The 20,706-nt window shown below is 41.5% G+C and overlaps 1 protein-coding gene across 1 annotated transcript in view; it reads left to right on the top strand.

The window, feature by feature from the left end:
* Nucleotides 1–20,706, top strand: part of ltbp3 (latent transforming growth factor beta binding protein 3) — a 40,643-nt gene that overhangs the window by 13,950 nt on the left and 5,987 nt on the right. The window contains exons 2-24 of the mRNA XM_087847236.1: nt 1,981–2,253; nt 2,336–2,499; nt 2,590–2,695; nt 4,941–5,027; nt 6,530–6,646; nt 6,787–6,939; nt 8,615–8,713; nt 8,813–8,826; nt 8,912–8,978; nt 9,158–9,235; nt 10,138–10,266; nt 12,167–12,298; nt 12,380–12,508; nt 12,672–12,791; nt 14,000–14,122; nt 14,268–14,390; nt 14,573–14,692; nt 14,954–15,082; nt 15,319–15,489; nt 15,605–15,685; nt 15,936–16,064; nt 16,179–16,316; nt 16,405–16,545. Coding sequence (XP_087703362.1) covers nt 1,981–2,253; nt 2,336–2,499; nt 2,590–2,695; nt 4,941–5,027; nt 6,530–6,646; nt 6,787–6,939; nt 8,615–8,713; nt 8,813–8,826; nt 8,912–8,978; nt 9,158–9,235; nt 10,138–10,266; nt 12,167–12,298; nt 12,380–12,508; nt 12,672–12,791; nt 14,000–14,122; nt 14,268–14,390; nt 14,573–14,692; nt 14,954–15,082; nt 15,319–15,489; nt 15,605–15,685; nt 15,936–16,064; nt 16,179–16,316; nt 16,405–16,545 — 2,823 coding nt within the window. The remainder of the gene's footprint in view (nt 1–1,980; nt 2,254–2,335; nt 2,500–2,589; nt 2,696–4,940; nt 5,028–6,529; nt 6,647–6,786; nt 6,940–8,614; nt 8,714–8,812; nt 8,827–8,911; nt 8,979–9,157; nt 9,236–10,137; nt 10,267–12,166; nt 12,299–12,379; nt 12,509–12,671; nt 12,792–13,999; nt 14,123–14,267; nt 14,391–14,572; nt 14,693–14,953; nt 15,083–15,318; nt 15,490–15,604; nt 15,686–15,935; nt 16,065–16,178; nt 16,317–16,404; nt 16,546–20,706) is intronic.

Raw genomic sequence — 20,706 nt, 5'->3', positions numbered from 1 at the left:
TACATAAAAGACACATTAAAGACACAAGCACAGCATCATTAAAGCTCTTAACCTGATGAGTAGTGTCCACAGCTGCTTTTTAACCACAAACCTCTTGGTTTGGTTGCTGCCAGCTGCCTGATTTACTATCAAAATGTGGGAATTTATTAACCGACTAACTCCTTTTTTAAGCTCAGACACAGTATTTCTCTTACTAAAAAAATTCTTATGTAATACAAGAGGGAAAGCTTAGACAGTCTTAAAGATGAACATCTTTATGCGGTAAAGGCGTGTTTCTTCAAGGCAGGGCTCAGCGGTTTGATAAAGTGCACCATTTAACTCATTGTTAGATTACTGTGTGAGCATCATCATTCAGATGTTTCGCTCTAACAGTCACATTGTTATGCACCCTATATACACCTTTTCTGGATGTGTTTAGTTATAATGTGTAATTTTCCCAAAGCATCTGTTTCATGTCAATCATACCGCCATGACATCATCACGCAGCTGCGGCTGCACACCTGTGATGTGAATCCCCTATTCCATCACATGAGATGATGCTGATGACTGCTGAAGTACGTTTGAGTACAGTGAACTTATTGTCATGTTGCAAGAAACCAGTTTGAGATGTTTTTAACTTTGTGGCATGGGGCATTATCCTGCCTACGCTGTTGACACAGGACAGGATGGTTCCATGTTTTCATGTTGAGACTCATCGGACCAGGCAACATCTGCTTCAGTGTCTCGTGACACCTTGTGCGTTCAGAGATGCTCCTCTGCATACCTTGATTGTAACAAGTGGCTGCTAACCTTACTGCTGCCTTCCTATCGACTTGAAGCAGTCATTCTCCCTTGACCTCTTACATCAACAAGGCATTTTCTGCCACAAACTGGATATTTTCTTTTTTTGGCTCATTGTCTGTAAACACTAGAGATGGCTGTGGAGTAAAATTTCAGCAGGTCAGCAGTTTCTAAAGCACTCAGTCCGGCACCAAAAACCGCGGCAGTTTCAAACAATCTTTCTTTTCCTATTTTAATGCACAGTTTGAACAAAATGTATTGATTTGGTTCCATGTGATTGGCTGATAAGATTAAACAAGTTGCACTAATGAGCAGTCGAACTGCTGTGCCTAATGAAGTGGCCAGTGAATATTTTTTGCTGTGTGATGTAATTGCAGCACATTTAATAATAACTGTCTTGAATTGCTCTTAAGTATACGTGTGGCTCATGATGTTAATTCATAATTGCAGTGCATGTGTTTGGTAGTTTTACTGATGCTCAGGTATCACAAACATTTGGGATGTTACAAAGACCTAACATGGATCGAAGCACAATAACGAGATGGCCTTCATGACTAAGCTTTCACTCCCACTTCACTAGCTTGTTTGGCTTTTATCTTTCTCTGTGGATTCATCACTGCTTGCTGTTTTCTTACAGTCCTGCTCTCTCTCTTATCTCTTTCCTGCGATTGTTCTTATTGTGGGAATTTCAACAACTTTGCACTTAAATAAACACAGCGGGGAACCTAATAAACCTGCAGCGAGTACTGTATATGCCTTTAAGGCCAGCCGCTTTCCCACGAACTTCAAGATCTTTCCCATATGCCACAGTGAAGCCGTTATACAGATCAATGACTTTACCTGCTTTCTTGCTCAGGCCGACTGGCTTCAGGGACTCATTCATTTTTTTTATGGTGGCACGGTTCAAAGTGAAGATTTTACGCTGCCCTGCTTATGCTGCAAACCCATTGGCCTGTCTTCCATACTTATGCTGTACATTACTGAATCATAAGGCTGTTCACATCACTCTATGAAAGATCATATAAAAGTCTGCCTCTGACTCAGGGGATCCTAAATCAGCACTTTAAGTCTGACAAAACTCATGAATACATATTGATGGATTTCAAAGTATGAAATACTTGTATTTTAGTGAATAAATGAATACATGCTTTATCAACTTATATTTCTAAGACTGCGCCTGTTGCCTTGTCCTCTCTGCAGTTGTGTGTCCCTTGACGTGTTTGAATGGAGGAGTATGCAGCTCGAGGAAGCACTGCCTGTGCCCTCCCGGCTTCACCGGTCGACTCTGCCAGTTTCCTCTCCAGCAAGCCCAGGCAGCGCGAGGCAACGAGCAGCCTGTGTACCCCGTAGCTTTAAAGCCAGACAGCCAGAAATTTGTGGAGTCGAGCATAAGCCGCAGCCAGTTCACACACACGTCGTCAATGTCAATCTTCAACGTCCCCTTATCACAGCCGGGGCATCACTCCTCAGAAGGTACCTATCGTCTGCCTCAGCACTTTTCACATTGTAATATCTCTTCTTCCCTTTCCTTTCATATCTGATTTTTCTCTTCCAGTGCAGTTTAATGTACGTGTTCACCACACGCCAGACACCTCCGTAATCATTCACTCACTCGACTCAACGGATATCAAACCTCCTCACAAGACGGGGACACGCCAGGTCCTGGTGAGGCGCAAACCAAAGGGACGCTGCTTTCAAGAGACCACGCCCAAACAAGCCGTGAGTTCAGTTGTAAGAAGTTTTGAACTTGAAATATAGATGCGTTCCTTGTTTTGCCATTGTTAATATTTCTCAATATTGGTCTTTTAGTGCAACAGCACCCCGCTTCCTGTTCTGACCAATCAGGAGGATTGCTGTGGGAGTGTGGGGAATTCATGGGGACAAAACAAATGTTATCAGTGCCCCAAATTACCAAGTGAGTACCTCAAGAAATGTCCTTTTTTACCAGCTTTGTAAATGTCACACATCTAGGGTTTATCTTTCATCTTTATCTACAGTATTAAGATTTTTTTTTTTTTTTTAAATTAACATCTTGTGTGTTCCCGGGAATAAAATTACTGTTTATTGAGCCAAAAATGTGAAGCATTCCCACCAATTTATACCTTCCACCTTCTGAAATTATGGCCCTGGATTAAAACAATCACTTTGTACCTCTATTAAAAAAACGAGTGTCTGAACGTCTACATGAAAGTTAGCGGTAAGGTGGGGGAAACGGAAGAAATTATGAGAATTACACACAGACAGCGAGACAGAAAAAGAGAATGTGGAAAATAACCCTCTAGTTAAGCATGTTCCTATGGGCCTGCCCAGTTCAGCGCTGTCATCGCGCTGCAGAAGATCAAATTTCATGAAAATCTTGGCTACTCGTGCTTTTTCCACTCCGCTATTATTCCCTCTCTCAGTTCTGGCTTCAGACAATGTGGCCTTTGACAAAACCTGATCCTGGTTAGTCTTTTAAAAGCTGTTTTTGCAAAAAAGTGCTATCTGTTTTGTTACACCTGGTTGTATTTTTAATCTCTTTTTTCTTTTTCAATGAGATGACAAAAGTAAGCTGCGGTGTTGCCTCTGTTTCCATTGTGATTTCACAATGTGCAGTGTTTCCACGGCTCTGTCATAAAACTGCTTTGCATGTTTTTACTCCCTGATGGAAAATTGAACAGTAAGAAGGAGGAGGAGAATACCGTGGTTTATTATTTCAGGTCTCATGAAAGAAAATTTAAGGCAGTTCTCTTGCAGGCTACCACCCCAAGACTTCAAACAACTATGATTAGAAAAGAAAACAAAAAGAAAGGGAAGGTTTGTTCAGACCTAAGAATGGAACTTAAACTAAAAAGTATTAAAGGAACATTGATCTGTATAACCACACAATTAGACAAATACATAAAAAATCAGAAGTAGCAATTACTGAGACATAAACGTGCAGTTTTGTGCAGATGAAAACTTTTTTTGTCCCTTCAACCTGAACCAATCGCAGCAGATGGTTTCTTCCTGTTAAAAGGGAGTTTTTCCTTTCCACTGTCACCAAGTGCTTGCTCTTGATGACAGTTGCTCAAGTTTGGGTATTTGTCTGTATTATTGTAAGCTTACAACATAAAACTGCTTGATGCAACTGTTGTTGACATTTATCACTATATAAATTAAACTGAATTGAACTGAATTGCAGGCAATAGTTTTTAACCATCCCCTTCAGTCTGGAGTCTATCTCAGCTGTCATTGGGTGAGAGGTGTGGTACCCTCCAGATAGGTGGTCCGTCAAAAGGGGTTAACACAAAAAGACAGACACTCATTCATGCACTCATTCACGCCTATGGGTGATTTAGAAACACCACTTCCACAGTCCAAACTCGTGTTTCTGGACTGCCGTGTCTTTGGACTGTGGGAGACCTGTAGAGAGCCTCCACAGACACTGGGAGACTGCCCTGTCACTTAGCTCGCAGTAAAAAGGTGCTTTCCCCCAATTACTGACATTTAAACTAGGACTTCTGTGTTTTTCCTATCAAGAATTAAACTCCCACACCTCTACAATAATTACAAAACTATTCTCACTTTTCTCACGCTTTGCTTGAAGGCTTTGATTGTGTGACAGTTGTTCAAAAAGTCAGGGAAGCAGTTTTGTTCAGAAAAGAGTTTAGGAGGGAGTTTAAGTGTTGCATGAACAGATAACCGGGACGACTACATCCAAAAGAAAGCTCTCATTTCCACCTGCAGTAAACTATAGGTAGTGTTGTGACTTCAGTGTAGGAACTTCCTCCTGTTCTACCTGCTTGTGTGGAAAGCTGGAGGTGTGTAGAACAGCAGCCAGATCTCTGGGCAGAACAGAACAGGCATTACAAAGGATACAGTATTGATTGTCAGACACAGCATGAAAGGAGAGGCAGGGGTGGAGCTGGGTTGCAAAACAGTTTGCAGATCTGTAGCAACAGTAGGGAGACACTAAAGCCTTATATAAGATTTACTGATGAGATTTAGACGAGAATACCTGAGTACAGGTGATGTGGGAGTTTCACAGCTGCTTGATTAGTTGTAAAGGGCTGTTGTAGTATTTGAAGTATACAAAATTGCAACTGCAGTGCATTTACCTTACATTTTGTATAATTTGATGTCAAACTCTCTGCTTTTCATATACCTTTACCTGTGTGCTCTGCTGTGTCTTTCCTCAGATGCATCAGTCAAACAGAACATTGTGGAAGACTATGGCTCTACTTGTCCCCAAGGCTATAAAAGATTCAACAGCACTCACTGTAAAGGTAAACTAAAGCCTCCTTCCTGAATTCTTACTTTAAACAATAAGTGTTAATATTCGACAAAGATAACCTGAGTAAATAGAAAATGCAGTTTTTAAAATATGACCTTAGTTAAGTTATCCAAACCCTTTGTGAAAAAGTAATTCCCCTCAGTAATGAGGGGCTTTGGGACTCTAATGAACCACGGTGAGAGCCATTATCCGTAAATGGAGAAATCTTGGTACAGTAGTGAAGCTTCCCAGCAGTGGTCAGCTGACCAAAATGACTCCAAGAGCGCAGCGACGACTCATCCAAGAGGATCTTCAGGCATCACTTTCCATCTGTCAAGGTCAGAGTTCATGTTTCAACAATAAGAAAGAGACTGGACAAAAAAGGCAGCCGTGTGAGAGTCCAAGGAGAAAACCACTGCTGACCACAAAGAGCACAAAGGCCCGTCTCGAATTTGGGTCACTCCATGTCAAACCAGCCACTTATTTAGAACATTTCTTGCTTGAGCGTCATCTCCAATTTGCGTAAACATTTTATGGCCCACAGTTTGATCACACACAGTTTCATGTAATAAGGTCAGTGAATTTTTTCCTATATATATTAAATGTTTTTCAGGGTAATTTTGCTCTCTTTTTTCATTTGCAAAGTGTTCCATTGACCCACTCTCAAACCGTTTTTCACACATTAAAATCTGAGCCAATATTTGAACATGAATATTTCAAAAACAATTAAAGATAAATTGTCCCTGATCTTTCTTACTGTCAAAATGAGTCTGAATCTGTAATCTGGGGCAGAGACATAATGTAGAAAAAATTCTGGAGTTTCTTCTCGTTGTCCAATTTGCATAAAACATGTTATAGTTGTAAGAGGCGAAGTCTGATTAAAAAACAAACGCAACATTTCATGAAAAGAACATCATACCATCAAACAGTCAGAGCAGTGTGAGGGAACCATGAATTCTGCTTTCTACCAGAAAACCCTGAATGAGAACGTCTGACCCTCAGTTTGTGTCTTGAAGCACAAACGCACTCGGGTTAGCAGGAGAAAAACGATCCGAAACAAACCAGCAAGTCCACTGTAAAGGTTTTGGACCCGCCTAATTAAAGTTCGATTGAGAAGCTTTGGCATGACTTCAACCTGGCCGTTCGGGCCTTCAGTGTGGCCCGTGAAAGACTCTTTGCAGTCATCACAAACACCTGACTGCAGCTCTTGCTGTTCTTTAGGGGTCAATTACTTTTTCACACAGATCCAAGTAGGTAACATAATTTAAAAACTACATTTTGGGTTTACTCAGGTTGTCCTTGTTTAATATTAAAATTTGTTCAATGAGCTGAAACATTTACGTAAATGTGCAAAAACAAATTTAAAACTCAGGAAGGGGCCAAATACTTTTTTTACAGTATCCAGGAGTAGCTTATAACAAGGAAAAGAACAGTTTAAAGCCAAGTTTAGGAGTTGTTTCTGCCATTTTAATTTTAAACTTATCTTTTCTTCCACCTGACCCTCTGACCCCGAAGATATCAACGAGTGCTCCATGCAGGGCGTCTGTCAGGACGGAGACTGTTTGAACACACTGGGCAGCTTCAAGTGTTCATGCAAATCTGGTTTTGTCTTGGAGCGAAATCGATGTGTTGGTGAATATAAACCCTCTCTGGCTTTCTTCTCTTCTCTGCTTTTTATTGCACAGCCACAAAGCACAAGACATGAAACAATCGTTCCAAACGTGTAATGTACTGTCGGGATAGATTGCCACAACACTTTTCTCCTGTGTTAGAGTATCCACCTCTGGGTCAGTGCTTCCGGATAGCATCCAACGACAGGAGCTGCAATTACCCGCTGCCGACCCCCCACACCCAGGTGGTATGCTGCTGCACAGTGGGCAAAGCCTGGGGCCGAAACTGTGAAAGATGTCCTGAGGAGGGCACAGGTGAGTCAGTTTACGAGTTTTACTTCCTGCCACGTCGAGCGTCGTGTTCGTTTTTGTCACGGGGACATCAGTCCACTCGCTGCACACCAGCATAGTCTAGAAACAAAGTTACTTATTTATGATCAACAGAGAATTCCTCTTTAAATAAATAATCATTATTTTCATTTAGCTACATATATTGTAGAGATTTTTCCAGGTCATTATGCAGCTCAGCTCTTCATTCTTGATGACATGAAAGTTTGAAATAGAAATAATAATAACAAAAGAAAGCGTTCAAGCATTTTGTTGCCCATGCTTGAAGATACAGTTTGCTGCTGTGTTTGATAATTAGTTAAAATAGTTGCACAAAATAAATCGTTACAGCTTCTCAGATGTAAACAGTTTCTGATCTCCTCAGTCTGATGGGATGAATCGAATAAGAAAAAAAAGCAGGAGATTTTGAACTGTTAGGCCATTAAGTGAACTAAGTAGAATATACTTAATTTTCTTTTCATAATTGAATTTAAAAAGATAAACATTCATACATTGCTCAAAACAAATTAAAGTCAAACTATGAAAACATATAAGAGCTCAGTGGGGAAATGCTGGATATCTATACTGATATGGACCGGGCGATGTGTTAGGAATGAAAGGATGCCACATCATTTGAGGATGAAATAAAAATGATTGACCTGCAAAAGGCTGAATTCAAAGATCCCTGAAAAAAGGTGAAAAATTATGCAGTAGTCTGATCCGGTAGGCTCTGCTGAGATTTCACTGCAGCAGCTCAGAATGGTAGTTTGTATGGCCCCCATGTGCTGACATGCCTGACAACATCTGGGCACGCTCCTAATGGGAGGACAGACGGTGTCCCGGTGGAATCTCTGCTAGATCTGGATCAGGTCATCACTGAGCTCTTGGACAGTACAAAGTGTTGGTGCCAGATAAACTGAAATAGAGTTGTTTTATTGGATTTAGGTGAGGCGAGTGTTGGGGCCTTGTGATTAGCATCTAATGATTCATCCTCCAGGAACTGCCTGCGTACTCCACATGAGGAGTATTGGGTCTGAAAATGGGTCAAAGGATGTCATCCTGATGCCTAATGGCAGTCAGGCCTGTAGATTTGTGTGTGTCCCTCTGTGTCAATAGGACTTCACCATGCCAGGCAGGGAGCACAAGGCCCAATAAAGAACATCAGGCCATAAGGCCACCCTCATGAAGTCTGCTTCTGATTGTTTGGTCAGAGACATTCACACCAGTGACCTGCTGGAGGTCATTTTGTGACCCTAGCAGTACTCATCCTGTCCCTCCTTCCACTAAGCACTCGATACCGGTCCTGCTGATGGGGAAATGTCAGCGTTTTGGGGGTTGTCTCATTGTTGCCCTGTGCACCTGGTATTAATTTCATTACCACCATTCACCCCCTCTGTTACTCAACTGACCAGATCAATTATTTTTAAGCAGTGTAGTTTCTTTATCTCTTAAAGTTACAAAACCTGCATTTTGGGATTTCCATATGGGATTTTAGACAATTTCTCTTTGCAGGGTCCAAAATGCAGTTTTTTGGTTGTACTTAAACATATCAACGGAGTGATTTTCCAAACTTACTATTAGTTGGCTGAACCTGTTTTACAGGGTGTGAGAATTAAAGCAACATTTAAGTCCTCTCCTCTTTTTTCCTCCCGACGGCATTCAGTGGCCTTCAAAAAACTCTGCCCTGCTGGGAAAGGCTACTTTTTGCAAAACATAAGAGAGACGGTGCAAATCACCGTCCCCAGCGACCATGAAAACCAAGGTAAGTGCACAAAGAATCTCTTTGCAATTTTTAGAAAAATCTTTATATGAATCATGTGAATTGAGAGCTTAAATTTCCCTTTATTGCCGTTTCTTTCAGAGCACACCAAGAGGGTAAGCTATAGTTTCTACATTTTAATACAGCAATAAAAAGCAATCGCTGTTGCCGTTTAAAAATCAGATCGTCTCTTCCAATCAGATTCATGCAGAGACAACGACCACTGCGCACCAGGTCCCCACCAGCACCACCCGTCCTCGTGTGCCTGGTAAGCGCACCTTGAGGGTCGCCTGCATGAGTCCTACGTGTGAAAATTCATTCACTAAAGGCACACTGCAGGGAACATCTGTAGACATTGTAGACTGAATGCTGTGAAGAATGATCAAACATCAGGACTTGAACATGTCATACATCCTCCTGAAGTCTGCCCACTTCATTTCTCCACAGTTATTAAACCCACCCCGCCGACAATCATCCGAATGACCCCCGGCAATGACCCCTTCGAAACACAAACAAAAGTCTTCCGTGAGTCTCAAACACAAGCCGCCAAACCAGCTTAAAATTTTTTTATTTCTATTAATCTCTTAAAGGGTTCTGAATATAAATGCTGGCTCATGTTTCATGCACCACAAAGGTAGAAAAATCCAGCTCCCCACATTCCCCAGTAAGAGAAGATCCCCTGATGAGCGCTTATTTCTCACAAATGACATGTTGACTTTCTCCGTGTGGTGAACAGCATTTGTCATGTGATGCACTCCATTTTTTTTTATTATTTTTTTTTATTGTGCGTTGTTTTAGCACTCCACTTTAAAGGCTAAAACAATCCAACAAAAAGGGGGAGGGGGAATAAGTCAAGTAAGCCAATCTGATCTGACGCATGCTTTGCTTTAGTGATTACCTGATGCTTTGGGGCACCGTGCATGTCACATGCATTCAACCATGAAGCATGAACCAGCCTCAAGGCCATGTTTACAGTCTCTCGGTTCTATGGAAGTGAAGTGTGCTGGTATTTAAGAGCAGGTTAGCAGGTTAGGGTAAGAGACACGCTCCATTTCCATGAAATGAAAATTTAAAAAAAAGTGCTGAATAATAGCAGGAATCCAAAGCACTCACGGGGCTCGGCTTTTGTGCTTCTGCTGCTTTCATCTGGTCTGTCTTCTGTGCAGATGTGTGACTTTTTTTAGAGTCTTCCTTGAGTGTAATTTCTCTTTCATGGCAGCTTCAGTCGGTCTTTTTCTATTCAGCTTTGTCACTGGCTTTAATTTGGAAAAAAGTCTGACGCATTTCAGTGTCTGCTAGAATGCAAACAAAGCCAGTGACAGAAAAATGTAGGCACGGCATGGACATTTTCAGCTTTCTGCATCTATGTATCCATATATATGCATGTATATATATATATGACGTCGTTCTTTGTTTCCTCCTTGAAGCACCGACAGATGAATGCAGGCTGAGCAGAAACATTTGTGGTCATGGAGAATGTGAGAACAGCCTGACTGGGCACATCTGTCACTGCCATCCTGGCTACCATTTCAACCCGCAGAGGAACATCTGTGAGGGTAAGAGACAATGGTAGAGACAGGAGGTGCCAGCAGAGAGTAGTTTCTCACATATGAGTGTGTGATTTTTTCAAGCAATATTTCTCATATAGGAATGGAAAGGCACCGCTTTTAGAGAATAAAAACTATTATGTTAAATATTATGTCAAAAAAAAACAACAACGGCAACAAAAATCTCTTTTTGAGAAACATTACAGTGGCTGCAAGAGACATTGCAACTTACAAAATACCTGCAAATAGATTAAACACAAAATACACTGAGCATCTTCATCAGTATGACAACATACGACTAACTACAGAAATACTCTCCAAACCAGATGTCAAAGGTTTCCAGGTGACACAAAGATGTGTTAAAGTCTGCTTGTCATTAATATTTTGTGACTTTTGACATTATTAAAGTCATCAGCAGTGTTAGAATTTCAGCTAAAATGGAACCAACTTCATTTTCAAATGTGTTCAAAGTCATAAAACACTGAATGGCAAAATGACACATCCCAAACCACAGTAAGAACTTATTTGTGCCCTGGGAAACATTTCTGCTATTTGAGGTGTATTTCACTGATTGCATGTGTTTTCCTGACGTGCAGTGCCTTGAGCTGTTTCAGGTGTAAAGATAGACACATAACAGGAATATTTTACATGTTATTTCCTGTTATAGCAGAAGTAGCAGCTGTATTGAATTGTATTTGAACTCAAATTTCACGGTGCAGGCCTATTCACACTGAACAGCTACTTTTACACCTGTAACTATTAGCTCCCATGATGCTAATAGTCTGTCATGTATCTTTTTGCTGGGTGCCATTTTCTGTACTTTCTGTACCCATTCTTCTTTAGCAAATCTTTAGATTTGATCCTCCAGATTTGATGGTCTCCTTTAGTTCACCCCACAGATTCTCAATGGGATTCAAGTCAGGGCTTTGACAGGCCAGTAGGCAATGTTCACTTTGGTCTTCTGGAGGGAGGAGGTAGTTAAGGGGTCACATATGTTGTTGTTTTGTTGGACCACCAAAGCGAAGACACAGCTCGAGGTTGTCTTTAAAAATTTCTTATTTCGTGATTCTTTCCACCTCAACAAGATTCCCAGTTCCAGACACACTAAAGCATCCCCACATCATAATACTCCCACCACTATGTTACACTGTACGGACGGTGCTTCCAGTATGGATAATCTTTCTCCAGGTTGTCCTTAGCATACTTCAGTCTGGCTTGAAGGTGTCTCTTCTGCAGAAGTGGAGTTTTTCTTGCTCTGATGCCTCATAGTCCGTTCCTCCCCACAGTTCTGGTTTCTGATTTGGCTGAGTCATTCACGTGTCTTTGAAATAATTCACTTCCTACCTCACACAGTACCTGTCACGCTTGTTCGGTACTGTGTGTCTCTCTTTGAATTTATAGATGATGCTTCTCAACCCAGTTCTTGACATTTGATAACTTTACATATACATCTCCTGCTTTGTGAGCATCAACACTTCTTTTTCCTTCAGTCCAAACTGATTTCTTTGGTTTTTGGCACAATGGTTTCTCCAGTTAAAATCAATTTTAACTTTCTTTATTAAAAAGATAAAGCTTATCATTGCAATAAAAGGTTCAGCTATATTATTGACCCTGGTAATTTATTTTTTCTGAAATAATTCTATTATTGTGTGCAAATAGAAATAATTTATGCTCTCTTAAGGAAACGGGTATGTTTATAATCTCTATGATGAAAAACTCATATTTTTAGCCACTATGCTTTTAATTTCCTGATTTTTTTTAACTGAGTAAAAGCCACTTGATCTCGCCAAACGACCAACATTCATTTGTCGTGAAAAACTCCAGCCATCTGTCCCTTAAGCTTTATGAGCCTTTGCTGTCTGTCTGTATTAAATACTGCTTGACTCATTCTCTCACTCCTGTTGTCTAGATGATAACGAATGTGAGTCAGAGCCGTGCGGCCATGGCAGAGGCTATTGCGTCAACACAGAGGGAGCATACAAATGCTTCTGTCGCCCAGGCTACAAACACATGGTGCAGCATGGTAGACTTAAGTGTGTAGGTAAGTTAAGCTGAGCCTTTCCAATGTTAAAATGATTTTTTCCTATATCCCTGCACCGACTCTGACCTTTCTGTGTTGCAGATGTGGATGAGTGCTTTAACCAGGACATCTGTGGTATCGGGGGTCGTTGTGTGAACCTACCAGGCTCTTATAAATGTGAATGTCACAGCGGTTTTAGGAGCAAGTCACACCGTAGTCCAGCCTGTGAAGGTACAAAAACACAGGTTATTGTGACACTGTGCATACTAGAGCACAGGCCTCCCACTGACACAGCACCTACTATGTGTGTTGCTACAATATGCATTCATCCGTGCTCTACTTGTTAATATGTGCACAGCTAGACGGTGTGTAAGCTTCTCCATATCTTTTTCAGACATAAATGAGTGTTTGAATCCTGACACTTGCCCCAATGAACAATGTGAGAACACGCCAGGCTCCTACGAGTGTGTCCCCTGCTTGCCTGGTCATGAAGCCCGTGCTGGCATCTGCTATGGTAAGTGCAGCTCTGCCATACAGCAAAACTGATCACACTAAAACTTTAAGAAAACCAAAACCTGCTGAGATTGAGACACAAAAAAAGCGTGACATTCATTTGCCGCCTTCATTTGCCACATTTATTTGGCTTTATTTTCCTCCCTGTGTCTGCGTCGGTGCTCCTACAGTCCAAGCACATGCACTTAGATTAAATGATAACTCGAAATTGGCTGTAACTGTGAATTTAAGCGTGAATGTCTCTCTCTCTGGTGACCTGTCTTATGACAGCTGAGTTATGCTCAAGACCAAAATAATTGGATCAAAACAGTATGACATGACTGGGAGCAAAAGTGGACTGAGGCAGTAAATACACAGCAACACACAGAAGGCAATTAGGGGAAGTGACAGCACCTGGGAAACTAATCAAAGACACAGGAAGTAGAACTAAGAACAAGGCACAAGAGACTCACAAAATAAGACAAGAAGTCATACAACAGGATTCGGCAGTGAGGCAGACAGGATTAGGACCCAAATGCAGGGCCTGGAAACCAGGAATGAGCTCAAAAGCACAGCTTTATTGCTGGAAGTCCACAGGAAAACAAATCCAAAAACAGCTACTGGGTAGGAACTTGATTCTTGAAGTAAAACACAGGAGATACAGGGCAAAGGAACACACTACCACGAGGGAATACACAACAAAGAATAAATACACACGAGATAATGAGGGGTGAGGAAACAGGTGGGACTAATCACCGAGGACGAGCTGAGGGAAGTAGAACTAAACACAAAACACAGGAGACAAGAGATTGTCAAAATAAAACGGGAAATAAATAACACTGAGACACAGACTCAAACATCCAAACTTGACATGGAAACAGTGCTGACTTCCCAAAGGAGAGCTAAAAGCCAAAACACAGAGATGAGGCTAGGAGAGAATGGACAGGAAAGGTCACTAGCAGCGTAGGAAACAAAGCTCTGAAGCACTAGGAAATGATATCATAGTCAAAGGACTAAATATAGAACTTGAACATAAATCACATGTCAAATCCCCCAAAATAACTGGCAAATACTTCCAGTAGCAGGAATTTGTAGTAGAGTGACAGGAACGGTTATCAGGTCTTGTCAAACCCAAACATCAAGATAATACGCAGGTAAACTCAGCAGAAACAGCGATCTGTGGCTACTGCATCACACTAAGTTGTTTGGATCTCTCCCACGTTTCACCAGATATTAATGAGTGTCAGAAGCCTGGCATCTGCCCTAACGGTCACTGTGAGAACCTGGCTGGTACCTACCGCTGCCTGTGCAACGAGGGCTTCCTCCCATCTGTAGACAGCAAATCTTGCACTGGTAAGTAATGCTTTTGTCACCTGGAACAAGCCTGTCTTAAAACTGAGCAACCTCATCCCCACAAGCGCATTTTAACGAGGAGTTGTCAATAAAAGAAGGTGTGTTTGCACCAGCTGGGTTCACTGAAATGATTTCTCCCACGCAGACATCGATGAGTGTGCGGACATTCGGCTGTGCGCTAACGGCCACTGCATCAATACTGACGGCTCCTTCAAATGCCATTGCTACCCAGGATACCAGCGCACACAAGAGGGCAGCCACTGTGAAGGCATGAAACCATACACTCAGATAGCGCTGACAGTGAAATGCAATCTTTTAACCACCTGCTTTTATTAAGAGCACATAAAAAAAAGTTCAGTGAAGCCTTGACCAGTTCGAGGAAAGAACAGAGCTCCAGCTTCCCATCACATGCTTCACATTCTGGCGCTGTATTTGTTTCCTTCCCGTCAGATATCAACGAGTGTAAAAATCCATCAAGCTGTCATGGGGGCCGCTGTATCAACAAGATGGGTACATACCACTGCGAGTGCCAGCAGGGGTACAAACTGGTCGGAGGCAGGGAATGCCAAGGTCAGTCAGTCACGTCATGTGTGTAATAAATGATAATGTTGTGAATTGGATTGAACACCACGTTTTGCCTTTTAATTAAAATTCTGAAAGGTCGTCATTTTTGTGAATCATTTTATGAAGCTGACGACTGTCAGCTGTTGGTGCGTGTCGTCATGTGGTAAATGTTTGAAAATGCACAAACAGCACACTTTTTTCTTACTCACAACTCAGGTGTTGTGTGAATTCCCATATTTAGAGCAGCCCGTCTGATTTCTCTTTCAGACATTGATGAATGTGCCTTGGACAGAAGTCTCTGCCAGCCCCACGGCTTTTGTGGGAACAAACCGGGCTCGTACGAGTGTGTCTGCAATCACGGTTACATCCTCTCAGAGGATAGACACTACTGTGAGCGTAAGTCTGCTCTGATTTCCTCAGACGACATAAATCATCATATTCTGTATATGTATGAGCTGTTAAGGTCAAAAAGAAAGGGCATCTGGGCTTTGCATTATAGTAGGGTCTAACTTGAGGTGATTTGTGGTGATTTGGTGCTATATAAATAAAGTTGAACTGAGTTAAACCCAAGGCCGTTTGTAGCCCAGTGAAGTCGCTGGAAATCCACACTAAACGCTCCTGTAAACCCGCAGCTGTTCGAGTGGTGATGGATGAGAAGAAAGAGTGCTACCTGAACCTTGATGACACCGTTTTCTGCGATAGCGTCCTGGCCACCAATGTCACCAAGCAGGAGTGCTGCTGCTCCATCGGAGTGGGATGGGGAGATCACTGTGAGATCTATCCCTGTCCTGTCTCCCATTCAGGTAAATGTGAACCGTACCATGTACACAAAAAGCAAGTCAACTTATATTTGTGTTCAGTAAATACGTGGAAATTACATCATGTACTGTGAATTCAACTTTTACTTCTCCAACCCAGCCGAGTTCCACGACCTTTGTCCAAATGGGCAAGGTCTCTACTATGAAGAGCGTCTCCAGTACAACCTCCCGGCCTACCAGGGTAGGTATTGTGTAAAGTCAGAGCCAAGATCACATACTGCATACCAGAATTACACAGTGCTTAATCCATTCTGTGATGTTAAAACAATCTGAGCTCCACTTTAATCAGCTGCAGAGCCTTTGTTTCATCCGTGTCCAAAGAAGCTGACAGTTTCTAATGTTTGCTGTTAGTCACAGTTGTCAGTTAATCCCTCTGAGAATCAGCTGTGAATCTGCCGCTCAGGAAGCAATCTTTCTCTCCTTGTCCACAGATATTGACGAGTGTTCCTTGTTTGCTGAAGAAATCTGTAAGAAAGGTCGCTGTGAGAACACGCTTCCAGGCTACGAGTGCTACTGTCAACAGGGCTTCTACTACGATAGCAACCTCCTTGAGTGCATTGGTAAATCCCTCACATAAAAATGTGTATTAAAGGTTCATTTTGAAAAATCATAACAGAGATTTTTAGGTTCTTTCTAAAAGATGTTTGATGGATTCTTTTCTTGTTCTTCCCCAGATGTGAACGAATGTCACGATGAGTCTATGTGTACTAATGGCCGGTGCATCAACACTGAAGGGTCCTTCTACTGCAACTGCAATCAACCCTGGGTCCCAGACTCCAACAGGAAAAAGTGCGTAATGGTAACAGTAGCAGGTTAGTATCTTCGCCCAGCTTAAACTGCATTTATCAGGATACTATAGGAATAATCCTGAACACTGTTTCTTTTGGGTTTTTTGCGCAGATGTGAATGAGTGTGAGAACCCAGAAAACTGTAAAAATGGCCGCTGCGTGGACACCCCGGGCTCCTATTACTGCATCTGCTCTCCACCCTGGACCCTGGCCACTGACCGCAACAGCTGTGTGACTCCTGAGGAGCAGGCTGGTGAGTGCAGACTCCCTGCAGTGGGAGAGACCAGTGATCAGTGTTATATGTTACGTAAATGTTTTATGTAAGACAAAATATTTCTGTGCCTGCTTAAAATGAATAACGTCTGTGAGCCATTTTAGGCTGGTTACTGCAGCTGCACTGCATCATGCACATATCAAATCCCACTCTCTCCTCACATCATATATCAATAATACACTCTGAAAGCCTTTGGGGGGTTATATTTATGCTTCACTCCCCAATTTTTGTATATTATATTTGTAGGGAGTGATGGTCTTGGAGCCTAGGTGCAAAACTAATATATTCTGCTGCTGCTGTAATAAATGTGTCATTTCAAACACACAATACTGTGCAAAAGTCTTGACTCACCCCTCCTTTCTTTATGCTTTGTTTGCAAGGAGTCAGACCTTTCTCGTAGTGATCTTGAGCAGTAGTTTTCCATACTTTTAGGAGGTCTTTCAAAGTTTTTCTTGGCTAATCAGCTGCTTTTTCACTTATTTTCAATCCAGTCCTTGCACCTGTCCATTTTCAGAGAAGTGTTTCTTTTATTTGTTAAGCCATTTAACACTGATCAAGCATAAAAAGGCACCCAACTCAAGGGATCTGCCACTGTTGTGTTTACAGAACCAATTTTAAATTTACTTTATTACCAGGAACCTGTATTTTTGCACCAGCCAGATGATCCTTAAAGATGTCCTTAAAATATCTGAAGAAACTTGACAAGTTTTTCTGTCTTATCTATAGCAGATGAACGTTATCTGAACCTCACGTCTTTAATAAATAGGGGGGGGGGGGGGGGAAATCCAGCAAAGACTTGGCACAGTGATGCATATGGCTCATCTGAGTGAAGCCTCATCAGAATCAGTCTCAGTTCTATCAAGAAGCCAGTCTGATTGAATAATAAATCCAAATTTGAAAATTATGATTCAAATCATCATCACTGTGTTCGCTGGAGGTAAGGAGGGAGGTATCACAGAAGAAATGACAAGAAAGCTCTTCTAAGAGGGTTCAGGCTATGCTGAAGAATAAAGGTCGGCCAACTCTACAGTTATGTTAACACACGCTTCAATAATTAGCTACAACCATTTCCCATTTTTCTAGAAAAATATATAATGTTATGAGACTCAAGACTTTTGCACAATACTGTAAGTTGTCTGACTGTGTTTTGTTTTTTTACCTGTAGCAATGGTGATATAATGACAGTGATGTTTTATCAAGTCAACAGAGCTAAAGCATATAAAGATTAAAACCTTGTGCTTGTGCTGTCCACATAAATCAGTTGTGAATTTCACAACAACCTGTGAAGTTGTGCTTGTGATGGAAAAATGTTATATTTAGACTGTAGACTCAGTCTCAGTCCAGTGCTGTAACAGACAGTTGTTAAAAATAGCCCCCTTTTCCTCTACAAGTATTAGGTTTGGCTTTAATAATGCTTACATGTTCTCTAATCTAGATAACTCCAGTCAGCGGTTGTCTTTTGATGTCCAGTGTGATTGCTGCTTGGATCTGTGGCTCATCAGTGTCAAACATTGAACAAATATTACATTTGTTAAGGAGAAATCTGCATGTTGATGAGATTTTTGAAGTAGTCGCTTTGTTTTTTATACTGGAAAAAAGCAGGTTTTGAGTTCCTGGTGTTACACAACGCTCGAAAAGAATGACTTATCATGTAGCTGTTTCATAAATCTTGAAGTTAATGTTGTGGATGGAAAAAATAACTGGGCTTTCATCTGGTCATCACTCAGTGCTGAGCTGCATCAGCTACCAGATAGGCCTAGCTGTCCCATGGAGTGTAAGTTTGCTAATATCATGTGGTGGAAAAATCTGTGTTATACAGGAAAATTGCTTTTTTCCCCCCATTATGACCAAAGGCTGAGGACTTGCAGTTAGAATTACAATTGCAAAGCAAATGCAGTAAAAAAAAGTTGTATTAAAATTCAGCAGTGAAGAATGACTTTAGGGGGGCAGTACGATGAACATACTGCCTGAATTCCTGTGTAAATGTGGTCAGTCTTTTAAAGTGGGCTTTCAACACCATGTGTATCCTTGTTTTGTCTGTTATACTATATTTATGCACACAACCAAACAGTGGGTTTGGAGTGCGTCTCATGTTGCAGCAATGACGCACCATTGCAGATGTGCAGATGAAGTTCATAGAGGCACTGCTGCTGAATAAGGTACAGTTGGGACATAGATGGTTGCCTCAAATTTGAGATCGGTTCTGTCCCACAGAATGGAGGATTACACCTTACAGGTGACATGGGAAGCAATAGCTCATAGTGGAGGAGTTCAGGTAACACAGGATCATATTAAGAATCTTGGCACTGACCTGTGGTTCGGGACATTGGCTCCAATAAAGCTGACCAGCTCTCATGTTAGCAACAAAAGTAAAATGCTACATGCACATGAATTGTCAATTTAAGTCCACCAGTGGTCATAAAATCCCTAAAATTAAAAGAACTCTACCAAGACCAATCCATTGCATCATGTCATCAAAACAAGGCTCTAGCAGCTCCTGGAAAGTCCACCTCAGTTTTTTGTGGCTGACATGCTAGAGTTGCAAAAATAGAGAAAGCTTCTTAGATAACAGGACCCAGAGTCCTGAGAGTACGAAGTATAAATGGTTTGGGTCTGCCTGTTACCACTACAACCACGACATAAATAAATTACTCAGGAACAGGTGGATGGATACTGATGAGTTTAAAATAAACTTACTTTGACATATGCTCTTGTCATAAAATGTTAATTTTGGAAAGCATAAGGCCTGTGTAAAATAGTTTGTAACTGTATGCTTTTCACAAAATCCTTGGTACTTCTGTACTGAAAATAGAAATCAAGAGTATGAAACTGAAAACTGTGAAAATCCACTGTGATTAGGTCTCTATTTTAAGCATGACATCTAAGTATTTGGTAAAACCCTATTATGTAGGTTCTAGTCTACAGAAGTCCCACCATATTTTGTTAAATTCAAGCTTCGAGGAAAAGAACAGAGATTTAAAGTAATAATAAACAGAACTCCAATCCAGGTAAATGGCCTACAGTGGGGAAAATAATTATTATAAGTTTCCTTACTTAGAAAGAAATGAACAGTCTCTAATTTTTATGGTACACACAGATTGCAATCAGTCAATCAATTACAGATACTCCTGATCTCAACTCGTTATGTGTATAAAACACACGTGTCCACAAAATCAGTTTCTTCCAATCAAACCTCTCCACCACCATGGGTAAGACAAAAGAGCTGTCAAAGGACATCAGGGACATTTTTGACCTGCACAAAGCTGGAACGGACGACAAGACCATCAGTAAGAAGCTTGGTGTGAAGCTGCCAGCTCTTAGTGTTATTATTCAGAAATGGAAGAAATCTAAAATGACCATTAGTCAGCCTCGGTCTGGAGCTCCGTAAAAGATCTTGCTTCATACGGTGAGGATGATGAGGAGAAAGGTGGTGAATCAGCCCAAAACTACACGGGAGGAGCTGCTTATTTATCTGAAGGCAGTTGGGAACACAGTTACCAAAAACACCACTGGTAACACAGTGTGCTTTAATGGGCTGAAATCTAGCAGTGCCCAAAAGATCCCTCTGCTCAAGAAGCCACATAAACAGATCTGTCTTAAGTTTGCCAGTGAACAGCTTAAATGATTCAGAGAAGCCTTGGGAGAGTGCTGTGGTCAGATAGTGATAGAAAAGAAGTGCTGATTATGACCCAGATAGAAGCATTCCCACACTCAAGCATGGAGTTGGAAACATTATGCCTTGTGCTGTTTTTCTGTTAAGGATCCAGGACGATTTTAATATGTTGAGAGGCTGTATAAATAAAAATCTTGGACAAGAACCTCCTTCCCTCAGCCAGAAGACTGAAGATGGGTCACGGATGGGTCTTCCAGCAAAACAGCGACCCAAAGCATACCACCAACACAGCAAAGGATTGGCTAAAGAAGAAGCACATGGAGTGGCCTAGCTAGTCTCCAGATGTCAATCTTATAGAAACTCATTGCTGGGAGTTGAAGCTTTGAAGTTAAGTGACAGCCAAGAAACCTGAAGGATTCAGAAAGTTTCTGTAAAGTGAAGCAGGCCAAAATCCCTCCTGAGATGTGTGCAGACTTGGTGACCAACTACAAGAAACTTGACAACAGTGCTACTCGTTCAAGAACTAA

Source organism: Neolamprologus brichardi, chromosome 10, assembly GCF_056152115.1.
Source record: "Neolamprologus brichardi isolate AB-2024 chromosome 10, ASM5615211v1, whole genome shotgun sequence".
In the NCBI taxonomy this organism is placed as follows: domain Eukaryota; kingdom Metazoa; phylum Chordata; class Actinopteri; order Cichliformes; family Cichlidae; genus Neolamprologus; species Neolamprologus brichardi.
Note: the sequence above shows the minus strand (reverse complement) of the source record. Positions and strands in the feature narration are given on the sequence as shown.